Genomic DNA, 19,569 nt, shown 5'->3' on the forward strand with positions numbered 1-19,569 from the left:
CTTGATCAACATCATACTCGTAAACGTTGTTTGAAGTCTACCGCGTTCAGCAAGTGTCTGAATTATTTCCGCCCTTGAATTCCATGCAATCATGTTTGTTCAAATATATTCATCTTGAGATTTACATTTCTTTGTTCTGTAAATGGCGTACAGTTTTTATATATTCATATCCAGGTCTATATTTAGTCTTAACTCTTCATTTGCATTTGGATAATGCGTAGGAGTCACATCAACTCCCATTATTTCTCCCCTTTCGTATTTCAAATCAAATATGAGAATATGCCTACCGTAAATAAACAGAAAACTCGCGAAATTGGAGATGAGCCTATTTATTATGTCCGGATATATAAATGAAATGGGAATTCGCCGCAGCACAAAAAATAATAAAATAAAAGCTCGCCAAATGGCGTATTTGGCTGGGCATTAATGGCTCATTATAAAAATATATTACCATCTTGTGATAAATCCTATAACATACATGCGCATGTTCTACTGGACATTTGAAAATTACTTCTTTAATATTATATTCAAAAACGTCAACCTTCTTTTCAAAGAACTAAGTGAATCTAAATTTATATTCGTATTGATCCATAAAAGAATCTTAAGCAAAAGTGAATCTGCACTAAGTTCCGAGTGGTTCTTGTATTTGTAGCTATCATTATTCTCGTCTTTTATGCCTCTGGCAGTCGAAAAAGATTTTATTTTTGTGAACAACCAGAATCTCTTTTAATATAAGGAAGCAGCAAACTTTTAAATATTGGTTTTATTTAAAGGCTGCCCAGATGAAAAGTACTAATGAAAATAAAACCTTATATTTTAAATTAAATAAATGTACTTCAGTATTTCACGAAACTAAAATAAATATGTTCTACATTCTATTGTTCTGGGTGGAAGTTCATTTTGAAGACTTCTCTCATTGTATTTTCTAGACTCTAGACTCCTGAGGAAAATGAGCCATAAAATAAATCTCAAACACGTTCAAACATGCTCATCTCTTTTTGAAATTATATTCTGACAAGGTTGGATATGACTGGGTACAGCAAAAGTCTATATTACTTGCATAATATAATATTAGTAGCTGGAGACTTTTGAAGTTCTCTTTGAATATTAGAACTACTAAACGCGACTTATCTACTTTCCAGTGTTTGCAATTTGTTTCCGAATATATTCATTTGTGTGGGTTGCAAAGGTAACACCAGTTTCATACGTTGTTTATTCATTCGGATGCTTGAACTCATTTTCCTAACACACGGCTTTTTATGTTCTTTTTTTATGAAATGTTCAAAATGTCTAAAAATTCGTTTGTCGTCGCTTGTTCATTTAGCTTTGTTATTTTTAGGTTTTGTTTTGTATACACAAAAAGAATTTTTTTAAGTTTTAAATCTAAAAATTGCCTTACTTTAGAATTTCCTCAGTTATTATTTTAGGAAACTAAACTTTTGCAAATTTTAATATTGGTGCAGTTAAAATAAATAATTTAATAATCTGTTAACAACCAGACCAAAAATCTTTTCAAAGTCATAACGCCTGCAATCGATAATGAGCCATAAAATCATATTATCACGACCTTTCGCTAAACTTCTGAGCAAATTTTCCTCGCGTTGTTGTTGTTTTTTTCCTCACTTCTCGAATCATTACCCCAGGGGGCGGATAAATTCAAAGCAGCGCCAAACTCTAAACATGCCAAACGCAAACAACACGTGCGGTTGCACGCACGATCGTAAAGTAATCCCAGCGATTTTTCTTCGCCCGGCAGCAAAAGGTATTTGCGTCGCGTTTTTCGCTCTTCATATCTGCGTTTTATATCTTTTATATTTAATGTTTTCATAATATGCACGGCGCGCACTAGTACTGAGCGCTTTTGAATGTATCCTCCTCGACAACAACAACAAAGCGATGCCCACATCGTCCTGAATTACCTCCGGGTGGCGACCATGTTTATGTACCGACTTCGCACCGTTTTCAATATTGTTTTCCCACGTCGCCGGCGCATTTTTGTCCCATGAGCGCCGCGGGTAAAGTGTTCACTGATGGAAGTAAATAGAATAGCAGACTGATGCAATTAACTATCTCACCAGAAAGAAAATTTCCCCAAACTCACAAAAATACGCTATTGGTGTTTGTAATCAATTAGTTATTTTTTGGGTGTTAATTTGATAAATCTTTGGCGAGTAATCTTAATTCCTCAACAAACGTTGATAAACGATTTCAAAGCACTGAAAGCAATTTAATAATTTAAAATTTAATTACAGTTGAACCTCACTGTAATTACAGCCGCAAAAGTGTTTGAAATAAATTTTAATTAAAAAATAATTAACACATTAAGCGTACTCGAAAGTGTACACTTTGGTGGCGGAAAAACTGCGTCGCTTAAAGAGTGACAGCCATGCAATTTTCTAATTACATTCTCAAATTACCTTAATTCTTGTCGCTGGTCGTACGTCTGCTCGTAGTGCTCCCTCTTCTAGATAGCTTTCTTAATTTTATTTTATCTAATTTTCACTCCAAGTAAACTTAGCGCTGTAATTTTAATTAACTAATTTACAATTTGCACTGAACCAAAATAAGTGTTTGTATAGTAGGTAGATATCTTGAATTTTAATGCAAATATTTACTGTCCTTCGGTGTTTTTCTGTTTTATCAAAAATTAAATGTTTATTGTACACATTCTCTTTTATTGCCACCAAAATACCCAAAACTTTTAAAAACTTTGTTTGTTGGTTGATATCTTGCAGTTTTTAAAAGTTTGCTAGTAGTTTCTTAGTAGAAATAGTTGCGATAGTTTAGAAGATAGTTGCGAGCGGAACCAGCGGCAACGCGAAAAGGGGTAGCGCGCAACAGGAAAACTTCCGAATTGCGTAGCGGCGTCGCGAATACTGGAACCACTGGAACATTAGGAATCAGAAATACGGGGAAAGCGCGTCACGCGCGTTGTGAAAATTCGAGCAGTGCGCTGCCATCTAGTCGCCACCCTCAACATCCGAAAACAACACAATTCAAACACGTGTTTAAATATTTATTAATCAGTAAATATTGTGATACACTTTTCTCTAGTATTACTAGTGTGCATAACAATGGATAAAAACAAGTACCTATTAATCAAATATTAATAAACCAAACTAGGTCAGTTTTAATAACAACTAATATCTATTCATAAAGAAAAAAACAATAAATATTTAATGTTTAATATTTATTTGCATTAAGTTGAGTTTATTATAATCTCTTTGTCCGTTAATTTACATTTTACGAAGAATTTCTGAAAGTTACGTTACATCATAGGCAACACAACATACATTAAAATAGATCAATATATATAATGATGATATATATCAGTACATTATATCTTGAATCTCGTGTATTACATTCGGTTGAATTTCAGCATTGATAAACAACGCGTTTGGTTCTTGTTTACATCCACACCGCATACAATTCAAACTGACCTGACTAAAGGTCGAGCCAGTTATCACTTTCATGCTGCTGTTTACCGCTCATCCTTCTCTACCAGCATTTGGAAACCCGACCAAACAACATTCATTCGAATTAATCGCTCGACCTTAACTCATCGGTTGCGTGTGCGGCCACAAAAGTGTCTGACACATCAGTTCCGTACGCTTGTCACAGTGGTCAAACATTCATACTAAAGCGAGAGTTATAGCGTGCAGTATTACCGGCTTTTCTCAAAATGCGTCTTTTTACGCATTGTCTTTTACTGATATCAGTATTTGCGTACTCAAACGCTTTTATTGGTGCCTATCAACCGATCCCAGTGGAAGATATTAACGGAGACCCCGGTAAGCCATTGTTTCTTACGCCGATTATAAAAAGTGGACAAATTGAACAAGCACAACAATTAGCGGCTGTTAATCATACGCATTTCAAAGGAGTAGATAGTTATTCTGGTTATTTGACTGTTGATGAAAAAACAGAGTCACATTTGTTCTTCTGGTACTTTCCGGCACAGACTAATGCTGATAAAGCACCGGTTTTACTATGGTTGCAAGGTGGACCTGGTGCCACTTCAATGTTTGGTTTGTTTGGAGAACATGGACCATTTGAACCTAAAAGTAAACATGGATTAAAACTGAGAAAGTATTCTTGGAACCTTAACCATAACATGATTTACATTGATAACCCAGTTGGTACTGGATACAGTCTAACAAAGAATGGATACGCTAAAAACGAAACAAAAGTCGGCGCTGATCTGTATGAAGCTCTGCTACAATTCTTCCAAATGTTTCCCAAACTGCAACAGAATGAATTTTTCGTTAGCGGTGAATCCTATGCCGGAAAATATGTCCCAGCTATTTCTTATACCATTCACAAAAACAATCCAAGCGCAGCTCAGAAAATAAATTTTGCTGGAATGGCCATTGGCAATGGTTTATCAGATCCGGAACATCAATTCAAATATGGCGAGTATCTGTATCAGTTGGGGATCATTGACGGTGCAGGCCGGAAGTTGTTCCAGGACGCTGAAGCACAAGCAGTGTCATTTATTCAAAAGAAAGAATGGCTCAGTGCATTCCAAGTATTCAATCGCATGCTGGACGCTGATTTGAATCAAACATCAGTTTTTACAAACATGACTGGTTTTACAAATTACTACAACTTTTTGGTGGCAAATGATACAAATCCAAAAATGGCTTACATGGGCAAATTCATCCAAAACGTTGAAACACGGAAAGCAATCCACGTCGGTGACTCCCCTTTCAACGGTTTGGGCCAAGATGTAGAAATAAACCTAGTAGAAGACATCATGCAATCGGTAGCTCCATGGGTGATCGAGTTACTGTCACATTATCCGGTTCTGATTTACAATGGCCAGCTGGACATCATTGTTGCATATCCGTTAACCGTGAACTACTTGAACAATTTAAAATTCAGTGCCGCTGATGAATATAAAACCGCAAAGAGATACGTCTGGAGAGTGGATGGGGAAGTTGCTGGTTTTGCAAAACATGCTGGTAATTTAACGGAAGTGCTGGTGCGGAATGCCGGACACATGGTGCCAACCGATCAGCCCAAATGGGCTTTCGATTTGATTACACGTTTTACACACAGGAAATCTTTTGTTTAATGAGGTTGTTAAACATTTGTAATATGCAATAAATTTTGATCAAGTTGAATAATAAAAGAATAGATATTTAAAATGTAACTAAACACGTTTATTGGCAGTAAATTCCTTGAAATTCTAAGATTCCACAGGTTTTATTCATGTAACTAATGTATACTTACCTTAGTACGAGTATATTCAGTGTAGTAAAGTAGTCGCAAGGCTTACAACAGAAAAAACAGGTTTTAGATGATAAATATTGAATGTTGAATTCTAATTTTTCTAAAACTCCTGTCAATGAAACAAAGGGAAGTATGAAGGGCGTATACAAAGTTATTATATTACTGGTTATATGTCTGAATACTATTTTAGGTAAGTAATGATATTTTATTTATCTGTATTTTCATCTAAACCTGTAATTTCAGTATGTATAAATATTGCACTAGTTGTATTCAAAAAAAGTGAAAATAGCGACAATTCGGCCATTAACGGTTTATACTTAACGCCGCACATCAAACTTGGTCATATTGAAGATGCCCAAAAAATGTCTAGAGTCCATCATCCTGAATTTCTTTACGTTGACAGTTATTCAGGTTACTTAACAGCCGATGAATCCACCAATTCACACTTGTTTTTCTGGTATTTTCCTGCTGCAAAAGTCTCAACCAAAACACCTTTAATTCTGTGGCTGAATGGCGGTTATGGCACATCATCCCTCTACGGCTTATTTGCAGAAATCGGCCCGTTTCACCCCATATCGTCCACTGAACTAAAACTCCGCCAGCATTCTTGGCATAAGCAGTACAACCTGTTGTTTATTGATAATCCCGTAGGTGTAGGTTACAGTCGAACGCAAAAAGGCCACACTGTGAATGAGGCGCAAGCCGGGCGTGATCTGTACACAGTTATGAGGCAATTCTATCGTTTATTCCCTGAATTAATGAGTAATGATTTTTACATTGCTGGAGAATCGTACGCTGGGAAGTATATTCCATCACTAGCCTATACAATTCACATGAATAATCAAAAAACTAAGCAGAAAATCAACTTCAAGGGTCTAATAATTGGTAATGGTTTTATAGATCCAATAAATCAGTTGAATTACGCTGATTTTTTGTATCAGCAAGGACTGGTGGATAAAGAGGAAGCTGATGAATTGAACGCAACTCAAAATAAATGCATTGATTTAATTTCAAACAAAAATTACACTGAAGCATTTAAAGTTTTTAGTGATATAATCTACGGCGATGTTGATTTCACGCCCTATGGTAGTTTTTTCGCCAATTTTACAGGTTTTTCAAATTACTACAATTATCTAATTCCTGATGATACTAATCCGATTAAATTATACACGGAGCAATTTTTAAATAAGAAAGATGTAAAGCGTGCTTTGCATGTTGACGAGGATGAATTTCTACTGAATGGTAACAAAGTTCAGCGTTCTGAAGTAATGGAATCGGCTGTAACATGGCTATCAGAACTACTATCACATTACAGAGTTTTATTGTTTGCTGGCCAGTTAGATATTATTGTAGGCTACCACAATGTTCACAATTTTATTGAGAATATGAGCTTTTCTGGAGATGACGAATTTATGAAGGCACCTAGAGTAAAATGGCATGTTGGAGACGACCTGGCAGGATATTGCAGATCAGCTGGAAATATAACAGAAATTATGGTGAGAAACGCTGGGCATGCTGTGCCAAAGGATCAGCCTTTGTTCACTTTAGATATGATTGATAGGTTTATAAATAATAAGACATTTAATTAATTAATTAATTATAAATAGTCGTAGTACGATGTTATTAACAAAATCAGTAATCACTTTCACCTAGTATTCACATAGTTATTCACGTTATCAATACAATGTTTTTTTCAAAATCGTTAACATTTTTACAACTGCGTCAAAACAACTAAGAATGCAACAAAAATAAACGAACAGTTAACAATTGGCATAAACTTTTATTTCAACTGCATAACACTTTAAAGCAGTAAAGTCAAACAACATGATTAAGTTTCACGTGTGGTTATTGTTTTTAAATATTTGTTATGCAACTGGAGACCCATTATTACTTACGAAGTTTATAAAAAGAGGAAAAATAGATGAAGGACAAAATGCAGCCAAAGTGACTCATCCATTGTTTCTTGGCATTGACAGTTATTCCGGATACTTTACCGTAAATGAATTTTACAAGTCACATATATTCTTCTGGTATATTCCGACTGAACACGACCAAAACGCACCCTTACTTCTATGGTTCTCCGGAGGTTTGGGACAATCATCTCTTGTTGATTTGTTTTTGCAAATTGGTCCGTACGTGCCGAGCAGCCCAGAATATTTAAGCTTGCGGGATCACTCATTGCACAAACACGTAAATCTGTTGATAATGGATGCTCCCGTCGGTGTCGGATTCAGCACGTCCTCGCAAATCAATGAAGAGTCTGTCAATAATGTTCGAGATTACTATGAAGCGTTGTCGCAGTTCTACAAGTTATTTCCAAGTTTAGTTACAAGAGATTTGTATATTGCCGGTGAATCATTTGGAAGTCAATCAATGATTAAGCTTGGATCGTTAATTCAAACCCAAAATAATGAAATTATTCTAAAACACAAGAAAGATAGAAGTGATTATGATACTATAAATTTAAAAGGATTCATTTTCCTTCGAGGAATCTTTGATATTCGTAAGCAGATGAATTTTGCTGATTATTGGTTCCAAATGGGCATCATAGATACCGCTCAAAAAAGTATCTTGGAACAAGAACAATATAAAATGCTGGAGTTTATAGATTCTGGGAAATATAAACTGGCGTATCATAAACTTAGTGATATCATTCTGGGTTCTAAGGAAATAACACCATTTAATACGCACTTTGAAAACTTTACTGGTTCTACCGAAATTGTAAACAATCCGGAATACGAAAACAGGACACATATTAATAATATGATAATATTTTTAAATAGGGATGATATTCAAAATGCGTTGCATACTGCAAACGTATCATTTTTGGAATTTTCTCCTGATGTAAAGAATATTTTACTTTCTTCCGCGACAATTTCTTCTACCGAGTTGTTAATGGAATTATTGCCTGATTATAAGTTTCTTTCAATTAATACACAACTTGATCCTTTAACGCCTGCAGTTTTTATGGATGGTTACTGGAATAGCTTTAATATATCACAGTTAAAGAATTATTCAACAACAAAGAAAGAATTTCTAGCAATTAACGACGAATTTGTGGGACATTACAAAAATGTTGAGAAATTGTGGCAAGTCTTTGTGAGACATGATGTTGATAAACAACTATTCTGGCAACATGAAATTGTATATAAATTTATCAACGACTATAGTTTTATCTAAACTCTGCGTTGTGTTTATTTACACCTTCCATAAAAACATACCTTGAATATTATTCCTTACAACGGTATAGGTGCTGCCACCTGTGAATTTAGAAGCCACATATAACGTCAAGGTTATAATTTTGTTTACCTTCATGTGCTGGAACTTTTCGGTTGTAACCGAAGTTATTTCGTTAATTATTACTTAAAATGCATCCTAAAACTTATTATAACACGATATTATCGCAGTGCTACTCACCATGCGGCAACTATCTAGTAGTTGGTGATATTTATGGACATATTTCTGTTTTTAAGTAAGTGAAAACATGCTTCTCAGTTGTTTTCATCACATGAACATTGCATTCATTCTGAATATTAATTTTTAGCCTACAAAACATAATCAATCCTAAAGAAAATACCGTAACACCAACTTCAGGAGTGACAGCTAATGATAGGAAGCCCAATAATACATTCCCAGTTCAAGAAGACATTCAGATAAACTGTTTGCTGACAACAACGAATTACCTACTTGTTGGATCCCTTGGGGAGATAGCAGGGTACAATTGGACAAGTGTTATAAAGAAAAGTGATGTTCAGCCAACATGGAAAATAGAGTTACCAAATCCATCCGAGACATTTGAAAGAATTGAGATTAACTGCATGATATTCAATGAGGAGAAAGGAATTTTGCATGCTGGATGTTCTGACAACAAGATTTATGCCATTAGTATTGAGACTGGAAAAATACTGCATACCTTAAATAAACACACAGACTACATACACAGTATTGTAAATCAGTAAGAGTTCTAATTTTAGATTATATGCACACTATATATTGGCAATGAACTTGACTGTTTGATTTTCAGAGGAAACAATTTAATTTCCGGAGGCGAGGATGGATTTGTGAACATTTGGGATTTGCGGTCGAAAGAGGTTGTTCACAGTTTAGAACCACACCAAAATAGTAAGCTTCAAAGACCTGAAATTGGAAAATGGATTGGCGCAGTTGCAATTAATGATGATTGGCTTGTGAGTAAAACTGCAACATAAACATAACATTTTTAGAAACTATTTTTGGTTGTATCTGAGTAACATGTAATCACTTTTTCTAGTTGTGCGGCGGTGGGCCAAGATTATCCTTGTGGCATTATCGCTCGTTGAATCTATCCAATGTTTACCCAATCGAAGACCGCGGCATTCACGTCGGACACTTTTACGGGGATAAAGTGTTCGCCGGCGGGCGGTGTCCCAATTTTTATCAGATGAGTCTGAACGGTGACATTGTCTCTGTCATTAAGACATCTTCGGTGAGTATCTACAGCGCCGTTTTTCAGACCGAACCACACAAAGCCATGTGTCTCAGTGGTTCTAGTCCCAACATAGATATTTGTAGTAATTTTAACTATAAGGATCAAGTCTTAGTTCTTGACTACGAATAAAATATCTCTCCTAATAAATACAATGGTATACTTATTTATAAAATATACATATATTCACAATTATTAGATATTAAAATAGGTTTTTCTTTAAACAAACTAGGACATATGGTATAGGTTTCTATTCTTTCATTTCTATGCAGAAACCTTATGCTTATATACGTTTTTATTAATTTCCTGACCGTGTCTATATTTAGTTTTTGTCCTACGCTTTGTTTTCGTTTCTAATAAATCGGATATTTCCAGCATAAAAAAGTCTTGCAAGTATCAGTATCATGAGCGAGTATAAACGAAAAGTAAACATTACAATCCTATAAAAACGGGGTGTGTTATATTATGTCTTCATACCAAGTGTAACCAGCTGTAAATTATATAATCTGACAGAAAAAAATCGCTCAAATTCGATTATCTCACAAAAATCTTTGGCTGGCGCTCAATGTAGACTGGTAATAGCCGACTTTCAACATATTTCGAGATTTATGAACGTTCCAATGCACTGCACTGCAACTCGGCACTGCCTACGCAATACTGTCGAGCTCTAAAAATGCGGCCCACACCTAATCGTTAACACCAGTCACAGACTTTGCGGAATAGTCCACCGAAAAACGCTCGCCGGTCGAATTAAAATCAGAAATATCATCCATTTTAATAACTTTTAACATATTGTTAATTTTGTCAGTATCAACATCGGCCATTTCGACATCGCCGCTTGTTTCCTCTTCGCATACTGTGCAGCTGGTGATAAACTGTCCCAGAGCTGATCGAAACTCCTTACTGCAGAAGAAATACACATAAAAATTCATTGCGAAATTGGCCAGTTCTAAATTGTTTGCAGCTGCGCGGAAGACTTGAAAACCAAACCATGCTTCCTGTGATTCAGAATAGACTAGTGACAAAATGGCAGATGGAGTCATCGTGATGAAAAACAGCACGACGATAGCGTGTAGAAGAGCGATGAGACGTTTTTCTTCGTGGTATTTTTTGCTGCGCAAAGCTTTCTTGTACTTGGCTTTGCTCTCCTGATCAAAAACATCGCGATTACGTGTTCTTATCAAAGCCTCCCGAAGGATTTTGCGCTTGTTTGTGATGATTCGAAACTTTCGAATGATGAGCACGTTCAGAACGCTGAGAACAACGCAGGGTCCAAAGCGAACAAGGCCCTCTGATATGAACAAATAGATTTTCCAGTAAATCGTGTCGGTGATGGCTTCGTTTTCATGAAAATCCCATTCAACGCAATCGCGCCGACCAGTAAAATTCAAACGGCAGACATTTTTTAGGGCTGTCAAGGGAGCGCTCACCAAAATAGCGGTGCCGTAGCATCCCAAGATGGCAAACTTCGCCACGCGTATACTGTGCACATTGCGGAACTTTGTCGGTAGACAAACTGAAAAATATCGCTCAACCGTCAAACAAACCACTATAAACACACTGGACGCAATAAATGTATTATTAAGGAATAGTTCAATGTGCGCGTAATAAAATGCCGCTTCAAATGATTTCGATTGCGAATAATTCCATCGGACAACCATAGGGATGGTGGTAATCATCACGGTAACATCCGAGATTGCCAGAGCGGTTAAATACACTCGAGTACTGCCTTTAATGAAAGGCTTGGTTGTTATCACTAGCAGATTTAACACATTTCCGAAGATGCCCATCGCTACCGTCAGTGGCGCGATTATTTGGTAAGCCACGCGGCGAACCTCGGAAGTCGACTCTTCGAATTTGGTGCTATTTGAAAGCTTTGAGAAGAAGATTTCCTGCTGGTCGCAGACATCCGACGTCCTACAACCCAAAACCACAAAACACACGCAATAAAAAACCATAATCAATAACATATGCCAAGCAGGCCGAGATTAAAGAGTGGAATTAATATTATGTGTACGGCGTTTGTTGATTTGGTGTTGATTCCGCTCATTATCGGCGTGGTGTTTCAAAGCTCGTTTATTAGGTGTAATTTACCGTCGGCTGAACAAATACGAAATGCTTAAGTGATTATCGGCGGGCTAATAATGGGGTCAACGTCATCAACCAACATTTAAATACGCATTGCAACTCACCCGGCGAAAAATTGGAAAAACATGTTGTCTCTGTGCCGACAATTGTTTCACTACTAACACTTGTTGCCGTAGTTGGAAGTTTTCCACACCACGGTCACTCAAGGACTGAATCGCTCCAATCGTTTATCAATCAAATATAGAAGTTGTATCAATCTTCAACTGCGCATCCATAATTTTTTGCGATCTGCTGACGGACGTAATCCAATATGGCTTTCAGTAAAATTGATTTGATTAAAATACTATTACCGCATCGCAAACATTTGCGCTGCGCGCCTCCACAAGATTTAGGAATTCGATGTTTATTCATCTACTTGGTACAGACACTAGATTTATACCACACACCAAGGTGTTTTAATCTCAGGTAGAGAACAAAACAAAAGTCAACCTGATTGATTATGTGTGCAGTGTGTCTACGCGCTTACGCAAATGCAATCCGTCACCCCGACTTGAACAGTTTTGAAAGTTTTGCGGCGTGATCCTGCACCGACAGCGACACACGAAAGCGACTGAAAATGTTTTTCATGTGCAATATGTAGATATACGCAGGACTTGGAGGAAGGCGACAGGCGTTCCCGTGTAATTGGCGCACGTTTGCGCATCGGGTGGCTAATCGAACATAGTATTTTTAGATGATGCAAGGAGTTAAATCTTCATCATCATGCATGTTGAGTGATGGCGCCGATGGGGTTCTCCCTGTGGAAATTAATATGAGTGAGTGTCAACATTGCATTAGCAAATGAAGTAGAATATAGACTAAAAACAAAACAATTTACCTCGTTCTTCTTCATTTATTTTACTTGTTTGTTTGTTGAATGTACTTATTTTTAGATATCATAGTATAAACATTATCGTGACATAACTCTTAATAGCTTATTATAATTTATTTATTTTATTTTTAGGCGGCTGTTTACATTGATCATTATAAATATTGAGTATTTTTAATCGACCATAAATTTGCATACACAGAGATTTCATCACATACTCTTTGCGTGATGTTGAAAGAATTTTTCAGTTGAAACATTTGAAACATTAACAACTCGTAGAGAATCGATATTTTCAGTGCACAAGTAGTACCACACTGCGGCTGATAGATCTACTCTTTGTAAATATCTCTACCGCTCGCCAAGCAGCAGTACCTGGTTGAAATTTATTAAATTCCTGCGAATGAAACAATTGAACCATTTTTAATCATTCAATATTTTTGGAACCTTGAGAAGTTTAAAATCACTATAATTAATTAATATAAATATCAATCCAATACTTGAAATAATGGTTAAGTATCTAAGAAAATATCAAATTATCTTTAGATTGTGCAAGTTTAACAAAACAGTAGTATTGAAGTTACTCAATAGCATAAAAAGTAAATTCATCGTATCAAATTGGACACTTTATTTACAATAATAGCACACCTGTTGTCTTGTTGAATATTTGCAGGTACCTGGCTTTTTTTTTCCTTTATACTCTATAGCGAAAGTGCTTAGTCAAACATTTAGACGCCCGATCCCTATTATCGCCCTATTACATCGTCGCGACAGGGAACCGAAGGGTCCTCGCTGTAGCATCCGGCCGTGCCGTGCTAAACTGCACCCAACCATCAATTCTAACTTGCAATCTAGCTGACGAAGGTACAGAGTTGGATCATTAGCTTTTAGAGTTCTTCAACTGCAAACAATGATGAAGTGGTGTAATAAAATCAAATTTAATTAGTAATAAACATGTGGTAGGAATAATTGAATTGTTGTAGTTTTAAGTGTATTACAGTTTTAAATTAAGTTTTGAAGGGCACATGTGTTGATCTGTCCCTGAAAAGATAGAAGCGTGCGCGTGGTATGATGGTATGCCCTGCTCATGTCTGGTAGATGTGGTACCTCGGTCTTGGACACTATCGAAAGGTGGGGGCCCCACCAACACAACCAGTCTCTGTTTCTCCGTGCTGCACACAAACACACCATTAGCCGGGCAACGTGACTCGAACATGTTGCCTCATGCACCGTGCGTCGATGGAGTGGAGTAGTTGAGTTTGAGTCGGTTCAGTTAACATCGTAGCGTGCTTGAACGAACTCGCTTGACTTAAGCGCGGTTCACATCGACTTTCGCTTACGCTGTGCCGAACTGTCGAAAACATAACATAAACAAACGTTGTGAATCTGGTGCGTCTCCTGTTTTCATACTCTCAAGTTACGCGAAACCGCTTCATGACGTGCGGGTGATCCACAAATGCGGTGTCGGAGTGTAATGTGCGCGATCGCGTCGAGCAAATGTCTTCGCAAATCGAGAAGAAGGTGATCATCGTCGACGTCGATAACAGCAATAGCAGCGGCAAGATGAATCCGAAATTACGGCGTCTCATTCAGACATTCTGTGTGGTGCTGTTGGTGTCTTACACTACGCTGCTGGCTTACCAGTCGCTCTCTCGCGCCACAATCAACAACAGTCTGGAGGTAAGTTATAAACACAACCGGCGAGAGTGAAACATCGCGCATAAGCGAAATTTCTTTCTCGAGCATGCTGAGGTGCAGGATTTTGCGCGCGCGTTCGGAATCGCTTGAAAATTTTAGCGCCACGAGCCAAATTCACCTTCCGAAATATTTTTGGTACCTGTCTTCTGGTGTTTTGGCGTTTAACATACCACACAAAAGTTTACACATACCTGGCGCGCTAAACGTTTGGGTGTTAATTCATTGCATTGTTGACATCTTTTAGAGTCCTATTTTAAAGTGTATATAATAAACTTATGTTTGTTTTTCAGAGTGTGTTAAGCGAAAAGTTAAGCTTAAAGGATAAAGACTTCGGTGGTAGTTTTGAGATCGAGGAGTCGCGGCATCGCCTCAAAGAAGCTTTATCCAAAAGCGAGTTGACCAGTGAAATACCTTCAGCGACCGCAACTGTGAAACCACCCTCAACCACTTTGCACGATGTTTTCATAAGCGTCAAGACCACAAAGCACTATCACAAAAGTCGACTGCTCATCATACTGAAAACGTGGTTTCAACTTGCCAAAGCACAGGTAAAAAAAAATTAATAATCCATTGTTTTTGTGATCTTTCAAGAAACTTATTGAAAGTTCTGCTACCACATGTTTTTAATAAACAAGCATGTGCTTTTTATGCCTGGATGGTATTATGAATACAATCGAAAGATAATATACACTTCTAGGTATAAACAAAGCCGCAAGTGAAGAATATAAAAAAAAAACTTATAATAGTTTACGCGGCAAATGCACACGAACATGCACGCAAACTACTCGGGTATTCATGCTAGTTGAGCACTAATGGGGTTCGCCGGGGTCGGAAATTGAGTAACACAAGCACACGTGTACAGAGGTACTGTATGTATGTATTCGTATGTGCAGTCATTTGTGTACGTGCATGTGGGTTTACTAGACGCGTGTGTGGCGCGCAGCAAGAGAGGGGTTGTTAATTGCGGGTACCTTAGGGGCGCGCTTTTCCCACGAGCCCTCCTCGGTTTAATAAAGGCCAGACACGTGTCGCGCATGCGACCAAACACACATCATTTGATAGATCAATGGACAATACTCTACCTTCAATTATTCCGCCAATAATATTTGCAGAACTTTTCTCACGAGTGTTTTTTTTCAACTTATCACTCGATGATAAAATGTTGTATAAGTATCATTGTCGTTTAAGTTTGCTCATATTTCGTGTGTGTATATATTCAGTTGTAAGTTATGCGATATGATTGTGCAAACATGACGTGTGCGTGCCTAAATTTGTACGTGCAGCTTATATTCACTTTTTACGTTTTTATCAACAACTGCATCAATTGTTAAGTTGAAATGCAATTTGCATGCGCATATTTTACTGCATGTAACACATTAAATCGCTTGTCTGTCTGTCAGTCAGAACCGGTGATATGTGATATTATTTAATATCCTCGTGAAGCAATTAATCAATGCCTCGCGCCTGTGAATGTCTTTCGTTGGCGTGTTTGACAATGCAGAAAATTGATGTCACTTTAATTCTCTATAATTTAGTTTGTCACCAAAATAAAAACTTTCTTGCGCTGAGAGTTTACACTTGGGAAACTTTAGATACTTCTTGCTCTCGTAGTTCCAGCACACGAAAGAAACCTCTAATTAGTTTATCATTAGCAGGCAGGTTGATGAACATGTCACTAAATAAATGTTTCATTCACGGTGCGTGCCTGCGTGCCCAAACTGTGTGCGTGAAAACAGTTTGGTAAGCTATTTCGCGCTGTGTTTGTTTACCCAACTTCGCAAGAGCGCACGAATGCTGAATACCGAATACGCGGGTTTTGAAGTTTGCACGTTTGCCATCATTCACACCTTTTCGAATTGAAATGTTTGTGTTGCGTTCATTCAGTAATGCCTATTCCCTAGTCGACATCATTCGTGCAATACGTGCCAATGCGACATTCATTAGAGATGAACAATAATAAATTAGTTGCAATGATGTAAACCGCAATGTATATAATGCTACAGATCGTAATCATTTGTTGTGGGCAGTTGATGAGTGAAATAATTAACAATGACTATATTCGTGCTCTGAAATTGAAAATGTTGTCGTGGACGTTTCACTAGACGTGGTCGTAAAATGTTTTATTACTTGAAACAAATACAAATAAAAACCATACGATACTTCTACTAAATTGCTACTAAAATAGATGATACGCATCAGCGATTCAGCAATAATGGAACGATAGATAAATTATTTCAACTTTTTCTATTTTTTCCAGACTTGGTTTTTCACTGACACTGATGATCCTGAATTCCAACTAAAGACAAGTGAGTAACACGTATTAGTAATACTTGACTCTTTTAATTAAACAAATACTTTTTGTTATTGACGATCTTTGAGTCTTCTTCTGTACTCTAATTGATTGCCATTGCCGCTACTCGTCGCGTTTTTGTTCGGACGTCGATGGTGCGAACGTGTGATGTATGGAAATGCTGCCGCTTCGTTAAAGACCTTATACAGGCAGTGAACGCTTTGCGACGGCGTTTATTAGCGGCGGAACGAAAGGAAAATGTAGTAATACGAGTAATTTTCGCTGTCGTCGCCGTGCCCGTGTGCCCGCTCGCTTAAAATTCGCAGCAACACAAGAGCGTCGTTGATAATTAAACTAATTATTGATTTACCCGTGCTGCGCCTTTTGCGACCGCCGAACGAGTGCACTTAGTACGTTCCGGACGTATTACATAAAGCGGTTCGTTAATTAATGATCGGTGGGCATGGCTTTATTGGAAATTGCGGCACGTCAAACGATGACACGTTATCGTCCGTAAACGTGTTTAGTTTTCTCAAATCTAGGAGTAGTCATCTAGAATCAACAGTTTACTGCCTTGGCATTAATGTGTATCTAATGCGCGACCAGTGCTCTAACATAACCTAACTTTTCGTCTATGAATTCTAATTGCATTCCTTCATTGAACTGCTGAAGTATGCACTAAGTGAGTTGAGGGTATAAATTTTCTACATTATTCAACAAGCAAGACTTGCACCTAACTCTCGTGCAGTTATCAGGCAATCTCATTTCGCGTTCTGTTCACTTCCTGCAAAACCGAAACACACGAGAAGTCGAGAATAACAAACGTCCAAACTCTCGCGCCCCTCTTGCCTGACTTCACCACTATGTACGATTTCGAACTTCAAGAAACAAGCACACGAACAAAGTCCGAGGAAATAACATAATGTGTGCAGGTGCTAAGGTGTTTATGCTCTACTGGTCATTCTGCAAGACGGGCGCGGACTTGTTCCTGCGAGAACGCGCCCATTGTTTATTCCGACGTTTTACTTCTTTACTTATTCGCTTCTTTCGCGGCGCGTCTTCCGAGTGCTGCGCTGCTTTCAGGAAGGCGCTGCCGACACACAAAGGCAGATAAAGTCCGAAGTCTTAACTATTTTAACGAATTGCGAGCGCGCGAGTGAGCGAAATCTCAATGAGAAACAATGAACGAGATTTATGGCTTTCGTTGGGCGGATGTGGATCTTCTACGATTGGCCGATGCGTACAACGTACGCGAATTCTTAACGCAAACTTTTTATTTGTTTGCCGTGTTTGTTTTCGATCTGATTTAATAAGTAAAGAAGCTTCTAAGCAAATTCACATACCTATAAATTAACTCAATTTCGGTTCGCAGGAAATAAAACACACGATAAAAATTACAAACAGAAGCCCCGTCGAGCTAGACAACAATTATATCTTACATCTACCGTATAATTATGCCGCACTGGTCTCGTAAATCTTGTTTGCTTGTTGTAATTTTATTTTTTTGATAGAGTATTTTATACCCTGGCGTATACTAATTGTGCGTTTTATTGCTTGTAGGCCCGCCGCGGTTTATAAAAATGAAATTAATGCCGGAACTTTACGCGTTCATTAACAGTTGTCTCCGGTATGCACGAGCAGAACGAAATTAAAACTCCGCCTAGGTGAAAACTTGATCAATAAAGAAGCGTGTGCTCGCGCATGATCGTTAAAGCGTTCAAATCGTTTGATTGATGTCACTAATAAAATACCAGGTTTATTCAGGTAGAATTTAGATTTTAGAATCTTTGTAATTGCTTACTATCAAGATTTAGTACTTTTAGTTCGGATAAATTATAATTTAATCTGTTTAATTTGTTTCCCCGACACTTTAACTGTTGGCTTCCGGCTTGCGTATCAATGTGAACAAACAGAATAAAAATATATACATCTTCCAAATTGTTCGCCCAAGGCCGCAGCGCGTTTTTAATACGATTAACATTCACAGTTGCCGTCATTCACTCTCTCGCATCTTAAAAAGTGTATAAAAAGCTCCCTCCGCTTTTCGGTTGCGCTTTTTTCCGTCACCCTCTCGGTTTTGTAAGCATCTTAGGTTGTACAAAACTTCTTAAGATATTACTTCACGCTTTTCAATAAGGAAAACTTTGTGAGACCAAAATTGAAAACGTATGCGCCTAAAGAAATGCTTACAAAGTGTCGTGTCGTGCCTTGATATTTAATACAGTTACAGACAACGTCTAGCGTCTGACTCAATTACGTTTTTCTTATGCTAATACAGATGAGTCTATTTCGTCCCTAATGTGAATGCAATATGATTATGCCTATGAATGAGCCCGGCCGCGTCTGGTGTGTCAGCGATGAATGAGTTCCGAACGCATAGCGTTACTTATGCTCACAATGTGTGTCATTTGACAATCACGCTGACTCTGGAAGAATATCTGAGTGTGCATTTAAGTAGTAATGTTCGCTGTGATGTATTACAGATGGCCATATGATCAACACCAACTGCTCCTCGTCGCACAATCGAAAGGCGCTCTGCTGCAAGATGTCCGTTGAGTTCGACACATTCATCGACAGCGATAAAAAGTAAGTGCACAACATGTTTATAATATATTTAATGTATGCACAATGCAACGCTGTGTACGTGTGTGAAAATGGATCACTGGGACGCGGTGAAACGAAACGAAAAGTCGTCTTTTACCCATTAATTCCGTATAAGGATGACAGTTTTTGCGTTTATTTTATTTTACAACCGGTTAATTTTTACTGAAGTCAATCGTGTGCGACTTTCATACGCATTTTTATTTCGCATCATCGCGAAACATATTTTCAGAGTGCTCTAGATCTGGACAGCTCATCGCGCCCGTTTGATGCACTCGCACAAGTGCGCGCACAGGAACGAAGACAGATGGTGCCCGAGAGCGCAAT

The 19,569-nt window shown here is 37.7% G+C and overlaps 7 protein-coding genes across 12 annotated transcripts in view; 5 read left to right on the forward strand and 2 right to left on the reverse strand.

The window, feature by feature from the left end:
- The window catches only part of Dh31-R (Diuretic hormone 31 Receptor), a 38,500-nt gene extending 35,613 nt beyond the window's left edge, over nucleotides 1-2,887 (reverse strand). For all 4 annotated transcript variants that reach the window (XM_065317803.1, XM_065317804.1, XM_065317800.1 and 1 more), the window contains exon 1: nucleotides 2,418-2,887. The gene's annotated coding sequence lies outside the window, so the exon portion shown is untranslated. The remainder of the gene's footprint in view (nucleotides 1-2,417) is intronic.
- A 458-nt stretch (nucleotides 2,888-3,345) lies between these two features.
- LOC135789483 (venom serine carboxypeptidase-like) lies at nucleotides 3,346-5,160 on the forward strand. The gene has a single exon (XM_065299327.1). It carries the CDS (start codon nucleotides 3,683-3,685, stop codon nucleotides 5,075-5,077), a length of 1,395 nt encoding a protein of 464 aa, XP_065155399.1. The 5' UTR covers nucleotides 3,346-3,682; the 3' UTR covers nucleotides 5,078-5,160.
- A 61-nt stretch (nucleotides 5,161-5,221) lies between these two features.
- Nucleotides 5,222-7,004, forward strand: LOC135789481 (venom serine carboxypeptidase-like). Its single transcript, XM_065299326.1, has 2 exons — nucleotides 5,222-5,425; nucleotides 5,479-7,004. The coding sequence occupies exons 1-2, from the start codon at nucleotides 5,317-5,319 to the stop codon at nucleotides 6,822-6,824; spliced, it is 1,455 nt and encodes a 484-aa protein (XP_065155398.1). The 5' UTR covers nucleotides 5,222-5,316; the 3' UTR covers nucleotides 6,825-7,004.
- A 49-nt stretch (nucleotides 7,005-7,053) lies between these two features.
- LOC135789485 (venom serine carboxypeptidase-like) lies at nucleotides 7,054-8,416 on the forward strand. The gene has a single exon (XM_065299329.1). It carries the CDS (start codon nucleotides 7,060-7,062, stop codon nucleotides 8,413-8,415), a length of 1,356 nt encoding a protein of 451 aa, XP_065155401.1. The 5' UTR covers nucleotides 7,054-7,059; the 3' UTR covers nucleotide 8,416.
- Nucleotides 8,417-8,496: 80 nt separating this feature from the next.
- Nucleotides 8,497-9,855, forward strand: thoc6 (THO complex 6). The gene is made up of 4 exons (XM_065299334.1): nucleotides 8,497-8,707; nucleotides 8,780-9,190; nucleotides 9,260-9,422; nucleotides 9,506-9,855. Exons 1-4 carry the CDS (start codon nucleotides 8,604-8,606, stop codon nucleotides 9,830-9,832), a joined length of 1,005 nt encoding a protein of 334 aa, XP_065155406.1. The 5' UTR covers nucleotides 8,497-8,603; the 3' UTR covers nucleotides 9,833-9,855.
- The window catches only part of LOC135789486 (probable G-protein coupled receptor B0563.6), a 42,119-nt gene continuing 32,396 nt past the window's right edge, over nucleotides 9,847-19,569 (reverse strand). Inside the window, exons 1-3 of one of the 3 annotated variants that reach the window (XM_065299332.1) lie at nucleotides 12,139-12,385; nucleotides 11,893-12,076; nucleotides 9,847-11,617 (exon numbers count right to left, since the gene is read on the reverse strand). In XM_065299332.1, the coding sequence (XP_065155404.1) occupies nucleotides 10,387-11,617; nucleotides 11,893-11,915 (1,254 nt within the window). In that variant the 5' untranslated portion in view covers nucleotides 11,916-12,076; nucleotides 12,139-12,385 and the 3' untranslated portion in view covers nucleotides 9,847-10,386. Of the gene's footprint in view, nucleotides 11,618-11,892; nucleotides 12,386-19,569 lie in introns of those variants that run through there. The other 2 variants (XM_065299331.1, XM_065299333.1) reach the window with 2 other exon arrangements.
- Nucleotides 13,825-19,569, forward strand: part of fng (Fringe glycosyltransferase) — a 31,390-nt gene continuing 25,645 nt past the window's right edge. The window contains exons 1-4 of the mRNA XM_065318249.1: nucleotides 13,825-14,333; nucleotides 14,642-14,899; nucleotides 16,609-16,657; nucleotides 19,125-19,227. Coding sequence (XP_065174321.1) covers nucleotides 14,151-14,333; nucleotides 14,642-14,899; nucleotides 16,609-16,657; nucleotides 19,125-19,227 — 593 coding nt within the window. The 5' untranslated portion in view covers nucleotides 13,825-14,150. The remainder of the gene's footprint in view (nucleotides 14,334-14,641; nucleotides 14,900-16,608; nucleotides 16,658-19,124; nucleotides 19,228-19,569) is intronic.

The sequence above is a fragment of the Atheta coriaria genome, unplaced genomic scaffold (assembly GCF_025399875.1).
Source record: "Atheta coriaria isolate IRGN ID8LTWV9N9 unplaced genomic scaffold, Caltech_Dcor_3.1 hic_scaffold_3_pilon, whole genome shotgun sequence".
Classification (NCBI taxonomy): domain Eukaryota; kingdom Metazoa; phylum Arthropoda; class Insecta; order Coleoptera; family Staphylinidae; genus Dalotia; species Dalotia coriaria.

What these genes read in the sequence shown, in the direction of transcription:
- LOC135789483 (XM_065299327.1), top strand. Translation starts at nt 3,683, where the DNA reads ATGCGTCTTTTTACGCATTGTCTTTTACTGATATCAGTATTTGCGTAC.
- LOC135789481 (XM_065299326.1), top strand. Translation starts at nt 5,317, where the DNA reads ATGTTGAATTCTAATTTTTCTAAAACTCCTGTCAATGAAACAAAGGGA. An exon ending in ATGTCTGAATACTATTTTAG is followed by an intron (nt 5,426 to 5,478) that starts GTAAGTAATGAT and finishes CTGTAATTTCAG; the next exon opens with TATGTATAAATATTGCACTA.
- LOC135789485 (XM_065299329.1), top strand. Translation starts at nt 7,060, where the DNA reads ATGATTAAGTTTCACGTGTGGTTATTGTTTTTAAATATTTGTTATGCA.
- thoc6 (XM_065299334.1), top strand. Translation starts at nt 8,604, where the DNA reads ATGCATCCTAAAACTTATTATAACACGATATTATCGCAGTGCTACTCA. An exon ending in GGACATATTTCTGTTTTTAA is followed by an intron (nt 8,708 to 8,779) that starts GTAAGTGAAAAC and finishes ATTAATTTTTAG; the next exon opens with CCTACAAAACATAATCAATC. An exon ending in ATACACAGTATTGTAAATCA is followed by an intron (nt 9,191 to 9,259) that starts GTAAGAGTTCTA and finishes TTTGATTTTCAG; the next exon opens with AGGAAACAATTTAATTTCCG.